The sequence below is a fragment of the Apis florea genome, unplaced genomic scaffold, assembly GCF_048593485.1.
Source record: "Apis florea isolate Af1SG1 unplaced genomic scaffold, ASM4859348v1 contig_3802_pilon, whole genome shotgun sequence".
Lineage (NCBI taxonomy): Eukaryota > Metazoa > Arthropoda > Insecta > Hymenoptera > Apidae > Apis > Apis florea.
In genome coordinates, this window is record NW_028256863.1 from 2826888 (window position 1) to 2844644 (window position 17757).

At 44.5% G+C, this 17757-nt stretch overlaps 1 protein-coding gene across 2 annotated transcripts in view; it reads right to left on the bottom strand.

Annotated features, from left to right (window-relative positions):
* Cda5 (Chitin deacetylase-like 5) overlaps positions 1–17757 on the bottom strand; it is a 41462-nt gene that overhangs the window by 12930 nt on the left and 10775 nt on the right. For both annotated transcript variants that reach the window (XM_012491547.3, XM_012491546.3), the window contains exon 3: positions 549–726. In XM_012491547.3, the coding sequence (XP_012347001.1) occupies positions 549–726 (178 nt within the window). The remainder of the gene's footprint in view (positions 1–548; positions 727–17757) is intronic.

A 17757-nucleotide genomic window follows, 5' to 3' on the forward strand; every position in this document is an offset into this window, starting at 1 on the left:
AACCGCGTGCAACCGCTGTTCACCGATCGAAACAGCTATCTCAACCTCTCCGCTTTGACGACAATCCTCGCACCACGCGCTGATAGTAATGGTAATGGAGTTTAACCACATCAAATGTGTGAACGGCATTTCTACCATACGCAACGTTCATACTAACTGATATTTGCGAGTTCAATCTTTTAGTACTATGCATGTATTTAAATACGATTTTATCATCGGGTTAATAACGTGAATGTTCAAAATTGTAAAAATTATTTTCATTCCATATGTAAATTAAACTATCAATATACAAATAATTAACCTAAGCCAAGAGAGATAAAAAAATGTTTAGAAACCTCTTAATCACGAGTTAAATTATCGTTTCAAATGACATATACGAACAATGTCTAGGCACACGAGAAACTCTTCAAACGAAAATTCGTGTGAAAATGTTTCCTTCCATATTCATCTCTCCCTTCCTTCTTTCCATCAGCGAACTCACTTACTCTCGCGAAACGCCATCTCGCGACGATTCGAGTTAAGAATTAATTTTTGAAAAGAGTACCCACCTGTACATCAATCCTCCCGTGCAGGACTCGAGCAGAGCTCCGCCAAACACGCACACGTAATACTGCGTGCAATCACGAGGATGAGGGTAATATCCGAATTCCTCGGGGCACTCGAATTCCAACGCCGCCTCGTTCCTGCTCGCTCTGGCGCTTCTTGGAATGGGGTTTCGTTGACATCCTGAAAACGATCAAATCCATCCATCAGTCTCGCGGATATCGCCCGCTCCATATTCCGTGGGAGTGCATATTCGATGAGAGAGAGAGAGAAGAAAGAAAATACGAACACGAGAAAGGCGCGCTCCGTCCAGAGATACACGGTTTGAATTATAGCGTATATCCGTGGATCGAGAGGCGGTGGAACGTGAACGGTGCAGCCGATTGCGTAATCGAGCGGGTAACCGGATTTTTGGTCGACCTTGCGCTTACGCACGGTGAAGAAATTCGAGCAGGCGAAGCGATTGCAAAAATTCGAGGCATAGTCTCGAAAGGGCAGGGCAGGGCAGGGCAGGAAACGAAACGAGAGAGAACGTGGCGCCAAATATTTTCGTAATCGGCGAATGTTTCGTCAGAAGCGGGAGGAGAGGAGAGGAGACGAGATGCGGTTGCGCCGCAGCCACTTTGTTACCACCGGTTAAATAGCACCGGTATTTTGTTGAAAATGGTTTCTACGTTCCACCATTGTTTCGCCTGGCGGCGGATTCGATTATCCCACTAAAGCTTTCTGGCACAATTTCATCCGTGGGACCGACGGGTGCGGGAACGACGAATTGATTTGTTGGAAACGTGACTTGCGCCACCTTCCTCCTTCCATCTTAGACGTGAGAATATGTGTGTCTGTTGCCCGGCCTGCTTCGATTCTAAATATATTTTCCACCTTTGTTAACGCGCCCGGGGATTTTAAGAATTTACCTGTCAACGCCCGCGTAAGCTGCCATAATCCATTTAAGAATAGGGATCCTAGAGATTGAAATCTATATAATGCTCGTAAACCATAAAAGTCGTAAAGTTATAAAGTGGGTACGGTAGTCTCGGGTAAAATTTATGCGTGCATAGAAAAGAGAATAGAATAATAAAGACGGAATGATTTTCGAATATTTTCACAACGATGGAAAATTACCATCAAAGTTGCAAACGACCAGAGTTGTCAATTGCCAATAATGATGAAAAAAAGAAAAGATACGCGCATACGAGAATATTCTCAAGTGAATAGACGTTTTTGCGTCGATGAACAGGCTAACGGTGTATCTCTTCGCCTTTCCACGATCGAGGCGAGGGGAACCGATTATTACGCAACTATCATTAGTCCCCGCGCGTCACACGCGCGTAATGAATTTTTCGATGCTGGGGACGCGATCGAAGACATCCTTTACCCACGGAATTGAGCAACTTGCGAATAGATCGTATCGTGTGTACGTAAAGATCGCGACGAGATCGAACGCGTCTAATCGAATCAAAACCGGTCGATCGAACCTTCCGTTCTTCCCTCCTCTCCCCAAGAAGTTGACAACCGCAAGTCCAACATTTTTCCATCCGTTAACATGATCATACGTGGCGGCTGGAACGAAACGAAAATGCGGGGAGGAGGAAAAAAAAAAGAGGAGCGATCGTTATTGCAACCTTCGCCTTCCGATTCGAACGTGGCGGGGCCCGAATGTTTCCATCCAAGTGGCTCGAATTTCGCAAGCGCGGCCGCCACAACTGTGCTGGTTGCACAGGGCAACAGAGTTCGACGTACGCGGGAAATTCTCTTGTTCGGGCCACACGGAGCAAAAACACGGCTCGTTTAGCAACCGCGAGGATACTTTCTATCATCGAGGCAACGTCGCGAGCGTTGGACGCAAATGCGTGGGCCCGAGTACCGTTCCGTCTAAATTAAAATCACAAACTCTCGTCACGAGTTCTCAACAAGCAGAAAAATCGTATATATCGTTAATTAAACCGATATTCCGTTTCGCAATTTGCGAATTTTTACGTTTTTCAAGGGACGATGGTTATATAAGTCGAATTAGAATCGATTGAAATCAATTGGAGGAATTCCAGCGAAATTACAAATTCCTCTTTAACCCGTCCTTTCGTCCTTCCCGCTGTCGATTATAGCCGCGAACGTCGTGAGGAAAAATCGAGGAAAAGCCTTGGAGGGAAAACGAGCATCCTGGTACCCATTCCCTCGACCGACCTTCCACCGAGACCTTGCTTCCTCCACCGCGTTCAAGGTCAACGTCCTCCCCCACCCGATCCTTCCGATTTTTCACTCCTCTCTCGATCGATCCTCGTCTCTTGACTTCTCTTCTTTCCTCGCCGACACGATCGACACCGAGGGGGATCGGAACGCGACCTTGGATTTCTGAGATGCGAGCTCAATTTCATCTCGACGCAAGGTAATCGATTTTGCGAGAGGAGAGAGAGAGAGAGAGAGAGAGAGAGAGAGAGAGAGAGAGAGAGAGAGAGAGAGAGAGAGAGAATTCGACGGATAAACAAGATCGTGCACGTTCTGACATTTGGCCGTGTGATGCGAGGGGCGTTACAGAGAGATGTTACAAAGCCCGATAATAATAAATCGCGAATACTTCGTCGCGGCATATTTATAAATAAATGTCAAACGAAACTTCGAAGGGCCCCACCTTCTTCCACACGCTCGCGTTCCAATTTTCGATTAGACTGTTGTTAACATTTCTCCAAACCTATTTGATTGTTTCGCTGCTCCAAGGAATGGTGCTTTATAAATTTGATTTGGAATCCGTTCTCAGATGATACCCACCCCCCTCGCGGCGAGATGAATCTCGATAACGGAGAACGAGAAACGAAGGGGAGGAGTGGCGTCTCTTGCGACGAAAAATTACAAAACTCGTTGAACGGCCTAGCCGTTCTCTCGCAACATCTGCGGTTTTCGGCGGGTTCTTTTCGCAGAGAGAGAGAGAGAGAGAGAGAGAGAGAGAGAGAGAGAGAGAGAGAGAGAGAGAGAGAGAGAGAGAGAGAGAGAGAGAGAGAGAGAGAGAGAGAGAGAGAGATACTCGCTGAATTTTCACATGGCGAGGGAGGAGTGGATGGCAAACAGAGATCCTAGTAGATGTAAAGTTACACCATTCAGCCTTATTGAATGTTGCAGAAATGTGAGAACTGTATTACACGGCAGACAACACGGTGGTCTCATTATGAAGCTATCATCAACGTTATCGTAATTATAGCAACGCGTATAAAAAAAAAAAAGGAGGTAATTTGACGTTATTTCGTCGATCAATCATCGAAAAATCCTGAAGACTGTTCGGAAGGCTGACTCGAAAAGAGGAACGAAGTCAATTGTTATCGAATTGTTGCCGAGCGATGGAAATTCTCGTTGCTGGTAATTCGCCGCTGGCTAATCACACGGCTTCGGTTCAAACGTAATTTGGGAATCATAATAGGCGCGAAAACCAATAAGTAAGCGGTAAACTGTAAACTAGCGCGTCGTAAAAACTCGAAGATTTCGCGGAACGAGCGAGTGTCCGTCAAAGCGAGACAATGGTGGAGATTTTGAGAAAGGGATCGGGTCTCGGTATTATCCCGCAAAATTCGTCCCTCTCTAACGATCGGTTTTAAGGTTTACCACTGTTGTAACGAGCGGCCGACAGTCCATAAATTACATCGTTATTACCCGTCAGAAATGCTAATTAGAATTTTTTACGCGGTGAAAACAAAACTCTCGAGTTAACTAACCGAGAGTATCATTTACCGTGTTGCTTGAATTATCGCAAGAACAATCGTTTCGAATCAATTTCCAACGCCTAATTAAGGCCTCCGTAATCAGGGTTACAGGGGACAAGGAATCGAATAGCGACAATGTAATAACGCGAAAATTACACCTTTCCCTTAGATCGGTCGATCTCGCAATAAAACCATATAAAAATACCATAAACCTTTCGAAATATATATATATATATATACGGAAATTGAGGAAACCAATGTATCTCTCACACTGGTTCACGGAACTGTCGTAAATCTCTCTTTCTCTCTTTACAAAATATGCACGAGCTACAGGATCTATCTGTGGGCATTTATCCTTCGACCAGATTCCCCCTTCCCCCTCCTTTTAAACGGATTTTTCGAGGTGATGGCGAGACAGGGTTAGAAAGGCGGGTTAGAAAACCGCGAGACGGGAAGCGATTTTCAATCGTATCGCGCGTAGCAGTTCCGTGGCAACGAGCGTCGCATGGATACTCTATAAATCATGGGACTGCGGTTCTCTGAGGCGTTCCAACTGGAAGTTCGAGGCGAGGGGGAGGGCGAGGTGAGGGAGGGACGACTTACGAAGTTAAGAGAAGTGAAAGTCGTAGGAACGGCGAGCGAGAGAACGGGGGAGAGGTATAAGAGGGAGAGAGAGAGAGGAGGAGAGTTGGAAGGAGAAAGAGGGGCGAGAAAGAAGAGCGAGGGAGAGAGGGCATGATAAAAGAGGTGGCGAGCTGAATGAGTGAAAGTGAGTTGGAATACCGAAGCGGGGCTTTAAAACTGGAACACGGCTTGCATAATATCGGACACACAGTTTTAAACGGTTTAAGGCGCGTGCGCGTTACCGCGTGCGCATGTCCACTACTGAAACATATTGCACGGAAATTCGGTCAGAACGTTCGTACCGGATCAATCGAATTTTCATCGCGTTTGTTTCGTTCGAAGAGATCGAGGCACACTTCCGCCATCGTGTACATATATTCCTCTATAATTCGCATTGCGCACATTTTATTAGAAATGTACCACGCGCGATTGAATAGGATACATGATGGATTCCTTTCTATACCGGATGTAGTTATGTAGCGCTCGATGTAATACCCTCCGATCCAATTGTGCCATAAAGTTTTTCCCATGATTAATAAAGGTCCGCGGAGTTGGCGGCAAATTAAATACCTTCGTTGCACAGAAAACGGCAATTACAGCGTTCCAGAAGCTTTGCTTTAATCCCGAATCACGAGTTCTGCTCACGAGAATGTGGTAACGTGATATTAAACGCGTAACTCGCGCAGCCGTGCCTCCCCCTCCTGCTAAATAAAAACCGTAACCGCGAAATTACAAGATTACGTCCCTCCTCTCGTTCGAAAAATTCGAAACATTTTTCCCTCGTTGAAGGCTACGTTTCTTTTCTCGAAATAAACCACGGGCGGCTGCCCTCGTGACTTTCCTGCGTCTCCGTGCCAGCGACAATTCTGGACAATAATTCGATCGCTTCCCGGCTAGGGAAGGGGATCGGGAATCAGTTGCGCGCACGAGCCGGTTTCGTTCAGGGCCGGTTTCATTTAGGACCGGTCACGCTTTCAATTACGCAAACGAAAAAGTGTAATAATTATTATGGATTCGGCGTACGTAATCCCAAGTTCTCTTTTTTTTTTTGTCATAACAGCTCTGGCTCGCCGTGGCGATATTCTTTTTCTTGTCCACGGTAGGATGACCACGAACCTTGGAAAACCGAATTGGACGAAAGATCGGTGCTGATGATAGATAGATACACGCGTTGAAACGTGTAACGTTGGAAAAATCGGTTTTTACACAGTCGGTTGAAACGGATGAATATCTCCGTCCATAAATCAAACCAAAAGTTTGAGAAACTCCATTAATAAATGACACAGCGAACAAATTGAGGTAATTAACCGAGATCGAGAGTACGCTAGCATCGATTTCTACGCGGAAGCGCGGAATCAATTTAAATCAATTCAACGATTTCGAGGATTTCGCTCGAATTCTACTCGCGTTACTCGCGATCGACATTACGCGGATTTCTCTTTCTCTCGCGATACGAAGTCCTCCACCGGCCTCTCCACTGCTCCTTCTTATCCTTATACAGTTTTCGCAATCGTTTCTCGAATCGAGCGTTTCCACATAAACGGTGGAGAACACTTATCCCCTCGATCGTTCGAGGATATGGAACGATCGGGTTAACCAACGTGTCGTGATTTCTTTTGCCAGATTTCATTGCCACGTAAACGTACATTAATTTCGACGTTTTCTCGAGTACGGCGTGTAATCAGAACGTGTAACCGTTCGGATTTCGCACGGTGTCGGCCAACTCTATTGCGAAAAACGACGCGGCGTCTCGATCTCCATGTTTCCATTCGCGATCCCGTATATCTTGAAAGTTTATTAACGCTCGATACGCTTCCGACTCGGCTATGGAGAGAGAGAGAGAGTAAGTAAGAATGACCGTTTCTCGCTTGGCTCGTGATAAATTAAGAGTTGGAATCGTTTCCGCGTTGATCTCATGGATGCTCGTTGCGCCCACGCGATCCAACCGAATGCCCGGATAACGGTTTTTATCCTCTCTCTACGTGGCTTATCGTATTCCGTGGACGAATGAAAAACCATAACTTTGAATTTGAAGTTTTCTTTGAATTTTATGTAAAATAGAATTTTCGATAGCGATACATCACGTCCAATTATAACTGTAGAAATGGTAAAATTTGCTCGTATCGACGGAATACCTGTGTATTTGCCTATTTTAACTAGGAAAGAGAAGAAAAGAAATTGGTAAAAAAGGAGGGGAAAAGTAAAAGAAAGCAGAAAAAGAAAGGGAAGAAAAATGAACTGCCGTTTACTGCCTTTAAGAAAAACATAAACTGCCGTGTAAACAATGTTATTCTTCCTTAAAACCGTTTTTAAGCCGAAACCATTGAAGTTTATGACGATCTCTATTGCGAAAGGGTCCCTCCTCCTCCCTCCCCCGGGAGCCTTTGACAGAAATTATTGTTTCTCCTTTCGTGTACTCGGTGCAATTCAGAAAACGCTCGTACCACACTTATTATTACACGCTTCGCCTTTGGAAACGAAGTTTTTCCACTCGTTAAAAATTACGCAGTTATTTTTTCCTTCTTTTTCTTCTTCTTTCTATCGAGGACGGGGAAATCAGTTTATCTGGGAAGATAAAAGGATTGGGCAACAATCGGCGTGAATACAGCGGAAAATGGTGGAAGTTTTAGTTTGATGAAACATCCGCCCGATCTTTCTCGTTATTAAACGACGGAGAACGACCTCGGGGAAACGAAGAGGCTCGTCCAGCTAGACCACCGACAACAAGATGTGCATCGCGCTGTATCTCCGCGCATGGCCATTGCGGCGATAATCGAAGGATGCGCACAACAGTTTGCGCAACCTGTCTATCCTGCGGTGGCAGCCAGCTGTTCGATTCGGAATGAATTAAACTTCTCGAGGTGCGGTGGAGTGAAAGGTGGAAGCGTTTTTCGTCGCGATTAACGTCGATAATCGGTGTGCCGTGCGACCACGATAATTGTTCCCGGTAATTGTTCAAAAACGGCTCGTAATTAAAATTCGTAATCTCGTGCAATTGCGAGACGATACGCGAGACACGACTAGGAGCAAGTGAAGCGCGCGACCCAGTTTCACGATCACGCGGACCAATTACGGTCCGTAAATAAAGGAGAGAAAAGAGAGAGAGAGAGAGAGAGAGAAAACTTTCTTCGAGTTTCGTGCGCGTCCCTTTCGTAACGATTACGATTTCATTTATCGCGGATATTTAGTTAGCAGTGTGATGTCATTCCATTCGAGCGAGATTTCTCTCTTCTCTCGGATCTTTTATTCTTCGATTTCTTTTTTTTTTTTTTATTATTATTACGTTCAGAAGAAAGAGGATAACACCGAAGCAAGGATATCGAAAAGAGGTTGTTGCTGAAAAGCAAGGATAACGTGGCATTTGACTGTGGCGAAATGAAACGAGGTGTTAATAGGATTCGCGGGAGGCGAGCTCGATGGCCATCGCGTTCGTGGAAACCGTTTCGTAGAGATAGATCGAAGGAGGAATCCCTGTAACTGGTGAAAGAGAGTTTGCAAGGCCGCGGGCTTCTCGGTCGAGCGAATCACTCGCGTCTCTGGACGCGTTCGCTTGGAGATGCGATCGGGTTAAAAGTGAAAATGAACGATTCGAGGTCGTTCGATGTAATACTCGCAAGAATGATAAAACACTCGCGTTATCACGAGTTACACGATTTCCCGCGCCCGATTTCCTTGAATTTCTTAAGTAGCTAACGTATAAAACTATTGTTGTTTTGTGCGATATTTTAATAACAAAGTAATTACCAAGATGCATCCTCGGTTTGTCAGGGCAAGTATCGCTATAAAATATCGGTTACACACTTTACGATCCCAATAACGTGCTATTCATTGTCTATTATTTATTTTTCATCTTCTTATACTATATCCTCATGTTTATTATTATATTTTCCTCCTCTCTATCGTCAATTTTTTAACGAAAAATCAAACTCATCTTCGCTTGAACTAATTTCATTATTCCATTCCAGCTCGTACAAAACTCAGAAACATCGAAAGTAATATTTCTATCGCCACGACTGTCAAATGCTCGGACTAACGCTGAAAATATATTTCAGATAAAAGAAATCTAGCCATTCGATATTATTATTCCACACTTTACAAGAAAAAAGCTAAAAGGAATCTATATAATTCTATGAAGCGATATTTTAAAAAAATCAAACGTAAATGAACATTGATCCAGGCGGTGCCTGAGAGTCGGAGAGCAAAGGGTTAGCGTCTCGATCAACGTATCCTTGGAGGTCGGCGAATCGATCGTGTTCCCACGTGCGGAGCAGCGTCATTATCCAACGTCGTGTTAAAAGCGTGGACACAAGAAGCGAACGTGACTCGACGGATGACGTGCTCGCGTCAGGGCATATTTTGCGAAACGAAATTCACGTTTGCAACCGCGTGGGATAGGATACGGCCCCCTTTACCCTTTTAACCGTGATTAATCGGCCGGTCGGAGCGAGGCTACTTGCACGCCAATACGTAACGGTGAACGCCCTGGATCGCTAAGGGAACACCCACTCACGACGGATCCCCTCGTTATTAAAAGATACCTCCTCGACCTCCGAGCTATTCCTATCGCTCGATCCCACGATCTTCCCTCCCCTTTTCGCCTTATATTTCTTCTCGCGGAATCGAACAAAATTTCTCATCCATCCATTTCATCTACATCCACTCAGCTTTTCAATTTGGCTCGACGATCGGTATTAATTGAACGCGTGTCGTTGCATTAATTTTTCTTTTCTTTACGATGCTCTTTTGTTTCCAGCAAATACAACTTATCAATTAACTGACACAACGTCGTGCAACGTGACGAGTATTCCGTGAAATCTTCGTTAGAAAATTCCAAGGTTGAAGAGAAGAAGAAGTGGACAATCTTGGCTGTGTTAAGTAAATCGATGACGTAACGCTCGAAGAAAGAAAACTGCGTTTGAAAAAGGATCCTCGCCACGATATTCGTTCGCGGAGAGAGAGAGAGAGAGAGAGAAAAGAAACAAAAGGAGAGGAACAAGCGAATTCGATCGAGGGGGGTCCTTAATCTTCCTCGAGCTTCCTTAAAACCTCCTTAACTCCAACTCATTCGTCGTGAAAGTAAGGAGGAAGGCGGGTTGACGACGGACAGATACGCGCGAGTGAATATTTCGTATCGAATCGTTGAATAACGACGAAAAAAAAAAAAAAAGAAAGAAAAAAGGTGAAGCGTCTATCTGTTGCGTTCGTAACTCGCGGAAGAACTCTCATCTTACTTATTATCTCCTCTCTGTTCATGACGGTGATCCGCGTTTAATTAAAGACATTTCTGGATGGAAAGGAGTTAGAGCACAAAGGCAGCTGCCTTTTCATCACGAAGCATAGCAACCGGAATGGAGAAACGATCCGTGGGTGGTCTTTGAACGTAGGTACGAATCACCTGAACCGATTGTTTAACCTTGTTGATTCGAGTTATGCAAAAATTAGAGCGGGGAGGGGAGCAAGTAGAAAGCAAGTTTGGCTCGTTACAAGCGCGATTAATTACAGCGAGAGATTGGGATCGATGGTTGCATCAACCGAGACAATTCGAGGAGAGAATTCACTCTCTCGAATCCGCGAGGAGAGAGCGCGAAGAAAGTACACGCGCGAAGACAAAAGGTTATGGTGAAGTAGAGAAAAAGAAGAAAAAAAAAAAAAAAGAAAAAACTTCCGCGAAGTTTGCTTCCACGCCGATCGTTAACCCTTTGATTGCTGTGCTGCTTTTAGCACAGCTCTAACAAAAAAAAATATTTTATTAAAATCAAATCATAATATTAGATAAGAAAGTGTAATATAAAGCGTAAACGTGGTGTTGCTTTCAGAAAGAAACCTAAAATCTCAAAATTTATACCAAAACTTCATATCTTCGTCAACGATATTCTGTTCAACGCGCCTTTTTTCTTGAGCAACTGGAAGAAGTAGAAGGTCTATCCATATTAGGGAAAGTTCACAAAAATAAAAGCATGCCGACCGACAAAACATGCATTTTATGTCCAATGATTCTAATTTTAAATTACATTACCGAAGTATTCTATTTTAAAAGATTTTCCTTATTGCATTTATTTTACTGGTACATAAGCCAGAAGATATCAGCAAAAATCAACGTGTGGTTTAATGAACCGTACCCGCAGGGTTAATTCGTTGATTCGAGCAAGATATTTCTTTTCGTTTGGAAAGCGTTTCGTTGATCGAACGGATCTCCTTCTTCCACAAGCGGACAAGCGTGGAAATCGTAGCGATCGGCCGTGAAGGTTACGCAGTTGCAGTTGGGGTGTGTGCTTGAACAACGTGTTTAACCTTTGCTATTTCGATCCGAGCCACGAGTTAGAAAGGAATGGAACGCGCTCGAGCGCTCGTTTCAAAATTTCCCGAGACCCGTTTCCCACAACGTTGTTCGTTCCAATTTTCGACCAGACGGGCGGCAGAAACGAGAGACGCTCCAAGCAATTTGCATGAATTCGCATGAACCGACTTTTACGCCTAAGATCGACTGGATGCTAATAACGATCCAAGATGCGGATAGATAGCGTTATACACGTGGCCCAATCGGGGAAGAAAAAAAATCCGGGGAACAATGACGAGTATCTAGTCACGAATCTTCGCAAGGAAATCGCTCGTAAATTCCTTGGGATTGCTTGTTTCCAGTCGAGAATGGACCCCTCCCCCTGCCGAGGAGGGGATCGGTGTCAAAATTCCACCTTAAACCTTTTGTTCTCTCGAGCCACGCTTCTCGAAACCACCACCTTGCGAAACGTTCGGTGGAACAGGAGGACGCAGGACGAACGCGATGAGGCAAGTGGAGGAGGAACGTAACGATCAGACGCCATCTCTCTAATGTAGTTTTAAGAAATTCCATGTTTTGTTTTGTTAAGGTGTAAATTACTCGTAATACACGGAGTTACGAAACCGGTTATCGCGTTACCAAATCGATAAATACGAGGCAACGTTTTATTAGAAATTGCCCGTCTCGAAAATTTACAAGTTTCCTTTGAATTTCGAGACGCGTTGCTCATCTCTATGGCCATATTCACGCCATATTTTTAATGAAATAAAAAAAATTCTCGCGAAAGTTTCTCTCCGGTAAACCGAATTATGTTACTAAATCCACGAAAACGTCAAGATTCTGTTCACAAAAGGAAGAAGGAAAGAAAGAAATTACGCATTCACCGAGCGCATTCGAAATGTTTTCCAGAAGCATTTTCCATGGGAAAATATTCCTTCTTCTTCTTCTTCTTTTTCTATTAACCAGCCACGACCAACGTCCGAGGTTTCGAAAGCGTGCGGTCTCGCTCTCGCTATCACAGTCCCCATATACCGTTATCTTTTTCGCGCTCGATATCCGACACGGTACGATGCACACCCACGTAAAACGCTCGACGGAGTGAAACACACGTGCGCCCACCGTGTGCGCGGGAACGGGGTACGTAATGAGGTGAACGGTTCCAACAGAGAGAGAGAGAGAGAGAGAGACGCACGCACACACGCCTTTCTCCTTTTCTCCACGGTTTGGCCTGCAGAGAGACAAGGAGAGATAGGACAAGGAAGATAGGTGGAGCTCTCGTCGACGAAGATGTGCAAGGCGAAGATTGGGTAAAAAATTATAACGATCGCTTAAACGAATATGCGACGAATAATATCTCGTGGCTGACCCGGATATAACTTAACTTGGGAAACGCGGCGAGCGTCGTTACGTGTACCCGTTGTTTCGTCATTCGTAATAGCAGGCCGATCTTGGATGCTTTCGATGTCTGGTCGACAACGGGACAGGTTGGCCTAGCGAACGGAGAACAAAGGAGACGAGACTTTCTATGGAAAGTCGGTTGTTCTGCACCCGAGAACTCGAACCGTTTACAACGAACGAATGGAAATTAACCGTTGCGCCGCAACGGTTATTATTATTACAGTGACTGGATTCTAAGCATTATGTATTAATACCGGTTACCTCTGTTCAATCGATCCGATGGAAGAACGCGCGTGTGTATGCGCGCGCATAATTCGAGTGGAAACGAGAAGCGACGTTATCGGCGATCGAGCTGGTAATACGTCTTACTGTTATATATATATATATCGGCTCGATCCAATTAATTTTCGGCGCGTGCAACGCGTTCGAGCGCTGCCAAGCGCTGCTAGAAAAACTGGCCGACTGTTTGCCAACCATCGGCCGGTTCATCCTTGATTTAAGGCGAGGCAACCGATAGAACACGTGCTTGCTTCTTATATCGAATAGAATCTTAAAGCGCCGTTTATCATTCACACGTATATACGTATTTCTCGGTCGGATTAATAATTTCTTTTGCAATCGTTGTATTAACTTTTTGATCTCTCGGTATATTTCGAAGATTGGATTATTCATCAACCATTGTGAAAGAAATATCACGAGATCGATATCCGCACATTCGATTTCGAAGGCAGGTCGAGAACAGGAGATAGATGCAGCTCTACGTGGAACGTCACTGCGCCCACTTTTATCGAAGCAACGAGGTGAACGTTTGTTGAAGCGGCCGGCTTCAATCTCAGCTGACCACCGAGAACGCAGGGGGATTAAGCTACGCTCGAGTATTATTATTATCGAGTTTCGAATACGTTAACGAGCGTGATACGGAACAAGCAAGTGGAATTTGCCGCAAATGGCGCCGACAGGGTTGAACGGTGTTTTAATCCGTTGATTTTAATTAATGCGCGGCGTTTCAGTTTTCCTTTCAATTTGAGGAGAGAAGAGAAGAAATTAAACGTAAGTTAGTTTTACGCAACTCGGGCAAATTAAAAAGCGCGTGGATAGATTTATTTATTTCTTTCCCTTCCTCCTTCCTCTCTGTTTGTGCTCGTGAAAAGGCTACGTGCACGGCGATTACGCAACACTCGTTCCAAACCAAAACGATTGTTCTATCTGACCTACACTTGTCTCGAGCGTTGTTTACACGATCGAATCGACGATTTCACGAGAGGGAATCGAGTATGCAGCCTTTTGTCATCGACGATTTCTTCTTTCTTTGCTTTCACCCGCTGCTCTAAAATCAGCCTCGTTATATCAAAGTTTCAACGGATTAAAAGTTTCATCGTTTCTCGCTATTGGAGCGAGAAAGCGCGCCATCATCATCATCGTTACATAAAATTTCGATGACGTTCCGCTCGACCCGCAATTATTCCTATTTTCCCGACCAGATTATTTTTCTTTTTTTTCAAAAGATCAGATCAGATCCTGGGAATTGGATGGCATTCACCCTTCCACAGTTACTACAACGTTTGCCTACAACAGCGCAAAATCGTACAACGATCGGAACTTCTTTTCGCTCCAACAGTTCGAATCTAACGGAATTAAATAAAAGTTATGCGTCACGGTCCACACACGGTTGCACAATGAATCGTTTCCAGGAGGCCGTTTGTCGAGCGATTAAGCGGAGCGTGCAGGCGACGACAGCGACGACGACGAAGACACAAAAGGCTTCGCCGTTGCGCAACCGGCTCGTGATCGAGAGCGCGATCGTGCGCTGAAAAATAGATCAAAGTCGTGCGAGCGTGGATCGAACGAGGCTTCGACCCCTTTCCGAATCGGCGATGACCTTCGGCCCATTTATGGCGTGGAACAAGAGCCGTCTGCCTCTTGCGTTGATTCACGTTTACCGCCTCTCGCGTTTTCACGCGTCGTAACGCGTTTCGATTTCATTATCATATCGTTATCGACGCGCGTCACAGGTGCCCCTTCTTCTAATTGGATTCGATTAATTATAATAGTCTGAACACGGTGAAAATGGAAAGAAACATTGCTCGAACTTCCGCTTTCCAATTTCGAGACAAGTTGAACGGAAGTTTTGACATTCGAACGAAAATGTACCGTTCACTGCTTGCTTCGAAGCGATGAAATTTAATAGTTAGGAATAAAGTTATTTCGATCAATTATACGAAAAGAAATAAACTCGAGCGTTTCTGACACGTTACATAAAAGAAAAAATTATTTCCTATCAATTATTCATGATATATAACATTAATACATCTATACATAAAATGATTATCGAAATTATATTTGTAGATTAAACTATCGTTACGAATAATTAGCCTAATCATATTACACAGAAATAAAAATATTTTTATACCGACGCGTTCGTAGAATTCAGAAAAATACGCCCTGAAAGTGTTCCCTTCGAAATTAATCGAAATCGGATTCTTTCCCACATTCTTTCCTTCCTTCCATCGTTGAAGAACAACATTGATTGGATGTCAAAGCGGTTGGGAAGAGGGCTGTTCGAAGGAGCGAGTACTCGGAGTTGACCGATTTCACTTTCACGACGACTTTTGCGCGCGCGACGCGTCGTGTCCGGGGTCAGAGGAGGCAGAATTGGGCGACAATCGCCGATTGGAATCGCGGTTAAGATCCAGGGAAAGGCTGGATACGCGTTCCAAGGCTGCACCACAGGCGTTGCCCGTTCGAGTCGGAGCGCGCACGTTCACTCGCGGAACCGAAGATTATTCGATCGTGGCGCACGTTGACGAAATCATCGTCGCCTCCAAGTCGAAAGCATCGTTTCTTCCACCCGTTTCAAGTTCGCTTTTCCATCATTCTCTCGACCATAACAGCGATTCTTTCGTGTTCAACACGTTCGTCGGCCAGCGTGATGAAGTAGTTTTAATATTTTTATTTTGTATATTTTAAAGTTGTATTGTTTTTAAATTTCAAATTCTGTGATTTCGATGCATATTTTCTATTTATATTTATATATATGTAAACTCAGTTTTTCATTTGTTCTCAATGCCTCTACTTCTACATCTTCCACTTGGACACTTTCCAAAGTCAATCTTAAGTATTCTGGTCTGAATATAAGCCTCTAATTGGCTGTCCAAGTTCGACTGTATTATCGGTGGAAATTCGGTATAACAACATACGGTATAATTTTAGATTTAAAATTGTATAAAGATGCAGAGTGTTCGCTAACGGATCATCACTTGTCCCTTTTTTCTATTGTTCTTAAATTTCAAATTCCAATGTATACTTTATATTTATACTTCGGTGCTTATTCCATTAAATTTCTTTTAAAATTTCGCTTTAACCCTTTGCACTCGTACGTCGCCATATAGTCGCATTTACATCATTAATTACAATTCTAAGAGATTCTTGTTACTTGATTGGTAACCTTTTTCTAAATATAAATACGAGTGCAAAATTTTATTTTTCTTGAACAAGACGACGTCATTCCTTGTTCAAAGGCTATTTGAACATGATTAAAGATCGGTATCGATCCCTAGAAAAAGAAAGATATTGAAATTTTCAATCAAACGAAGACGATGGAAAAATCGTGATTGGAGGGTGTTGTTGCTACATATATCACAGAGATACATCGATATCGAGAATAATTATTTCGAATAATTGAGAACGAGAATCCGATTAAATCCCGGATTCGATAATACACCCTCCCGTGGTTAATGATAAACTACCGCTTCTTACGTGTCCGCGCCGTAATGCTGGCAAGAAATTGCGGCCGAACCAACGAAGAGGGATCGCTAATGGACACTGCTCGGTAAACGACCGCGAATTCAGATGGAATTGCTCGATTCCTCCTCTCTCTCTCTCTCTCTCTCTCTCTCTCCACTAACGATCGACGAACGAATTATTTATCGTTACAAGCCCCGACCCGAAGTTTTCCAACGGAATGGAATGGAATATCGTTGCAACGATTCGATCCACGCGGGAATCCGCGTGTATGATTATGTAGGCGTCGGCGATACTATCCTCCCCCTCGAGGGGGCACGAGAGTATGATCGAGCCGAGAAACGAGTTTCAAGGGCGAGGAGTTACGCCGCGAACTCTGATACGCATACTCCATGAATCCTCGGATTATTGCATATGCCGTATCAGCCCGTGTATCGCGAGCGTCGTGACACTCCTCTCCTCTCTGTTTTGAATTATCACGAGTTCTCCTGTTACGTGTTCATACGTGCAGGGAGGAGGGTAAAACAACCACCGATCGCGCAAGGGGAGATAACGCACGGAGCGAATCGCGATTACACAGCGACGCGCTCGCTCGTTAAATCGAGGAAATTTATGGCGGGGAATTATTGTACGCGTTGTTCCTTCCCCTCTCGAGTGATTTCTCGCGGTGGAGCAAGTAAACGCGATATTGTTATTCCATCATTTTCGATCGTTTAGATATAAATAATAATTCGGCGAGCTCGACTCACGAGGATAAAAGCAGAGAGAGAAAGAGAGTAAACTCGTTTGCTCCACGCAGCATATTTCTCGATTTTTATTTCCACTCGCTCGTATATCTCGGCAGGGGTCGATTTCGGATCGACGCTTGAAACGAGTTGCTGGAGGAGCAACAGGTACGACGGGCGGCCATCTGTCCGTTCCCTTCGATGCATACACGCTCCCTGACAACGAGATACGTCCCTTAGATAAGGAGAGAGAGAGAGAGAGAGAGAGGCGGGAAGGCCAAGTCGAAGGCTTTCCATAGATCGTTGACGAGCGTCTCTCCCTTATACGACGAGCGGATTCTGTTGCGACACATTTCTCCCGTCCTTCCACCGACGGCCGCTGATACGCAAAATCGTGACGTCCACACCGTTCTCTTTCCACGAGCCAGAATAATCCTTGCCTCGCTCCTTGTTATTAAGATCGGTGGCCAACACGATCGAGAATATGCGTTTCGAGAATTGGAAATGAAAAAAGAAGAGAAGAGAAGGATCGGTGGCCAAATTACGATCGAGAATATGCGTTTCGAGAATTGGAAAAAGAAGAGAAGAGAAGAATTCGTCGAGTTTCGTTCGCGCGAACTTTTCGAATTCGCCGTTGATACGCAAAAGTAAATCGTGACACCGCTCTCTTTCCACGAGCGAGAATAATCCTTGCCTCGCTCCTTGTTATTAAGATCGGTGGCCAACACGATCGAGAATATGCGTTTCGAGAATTGGAAATGAA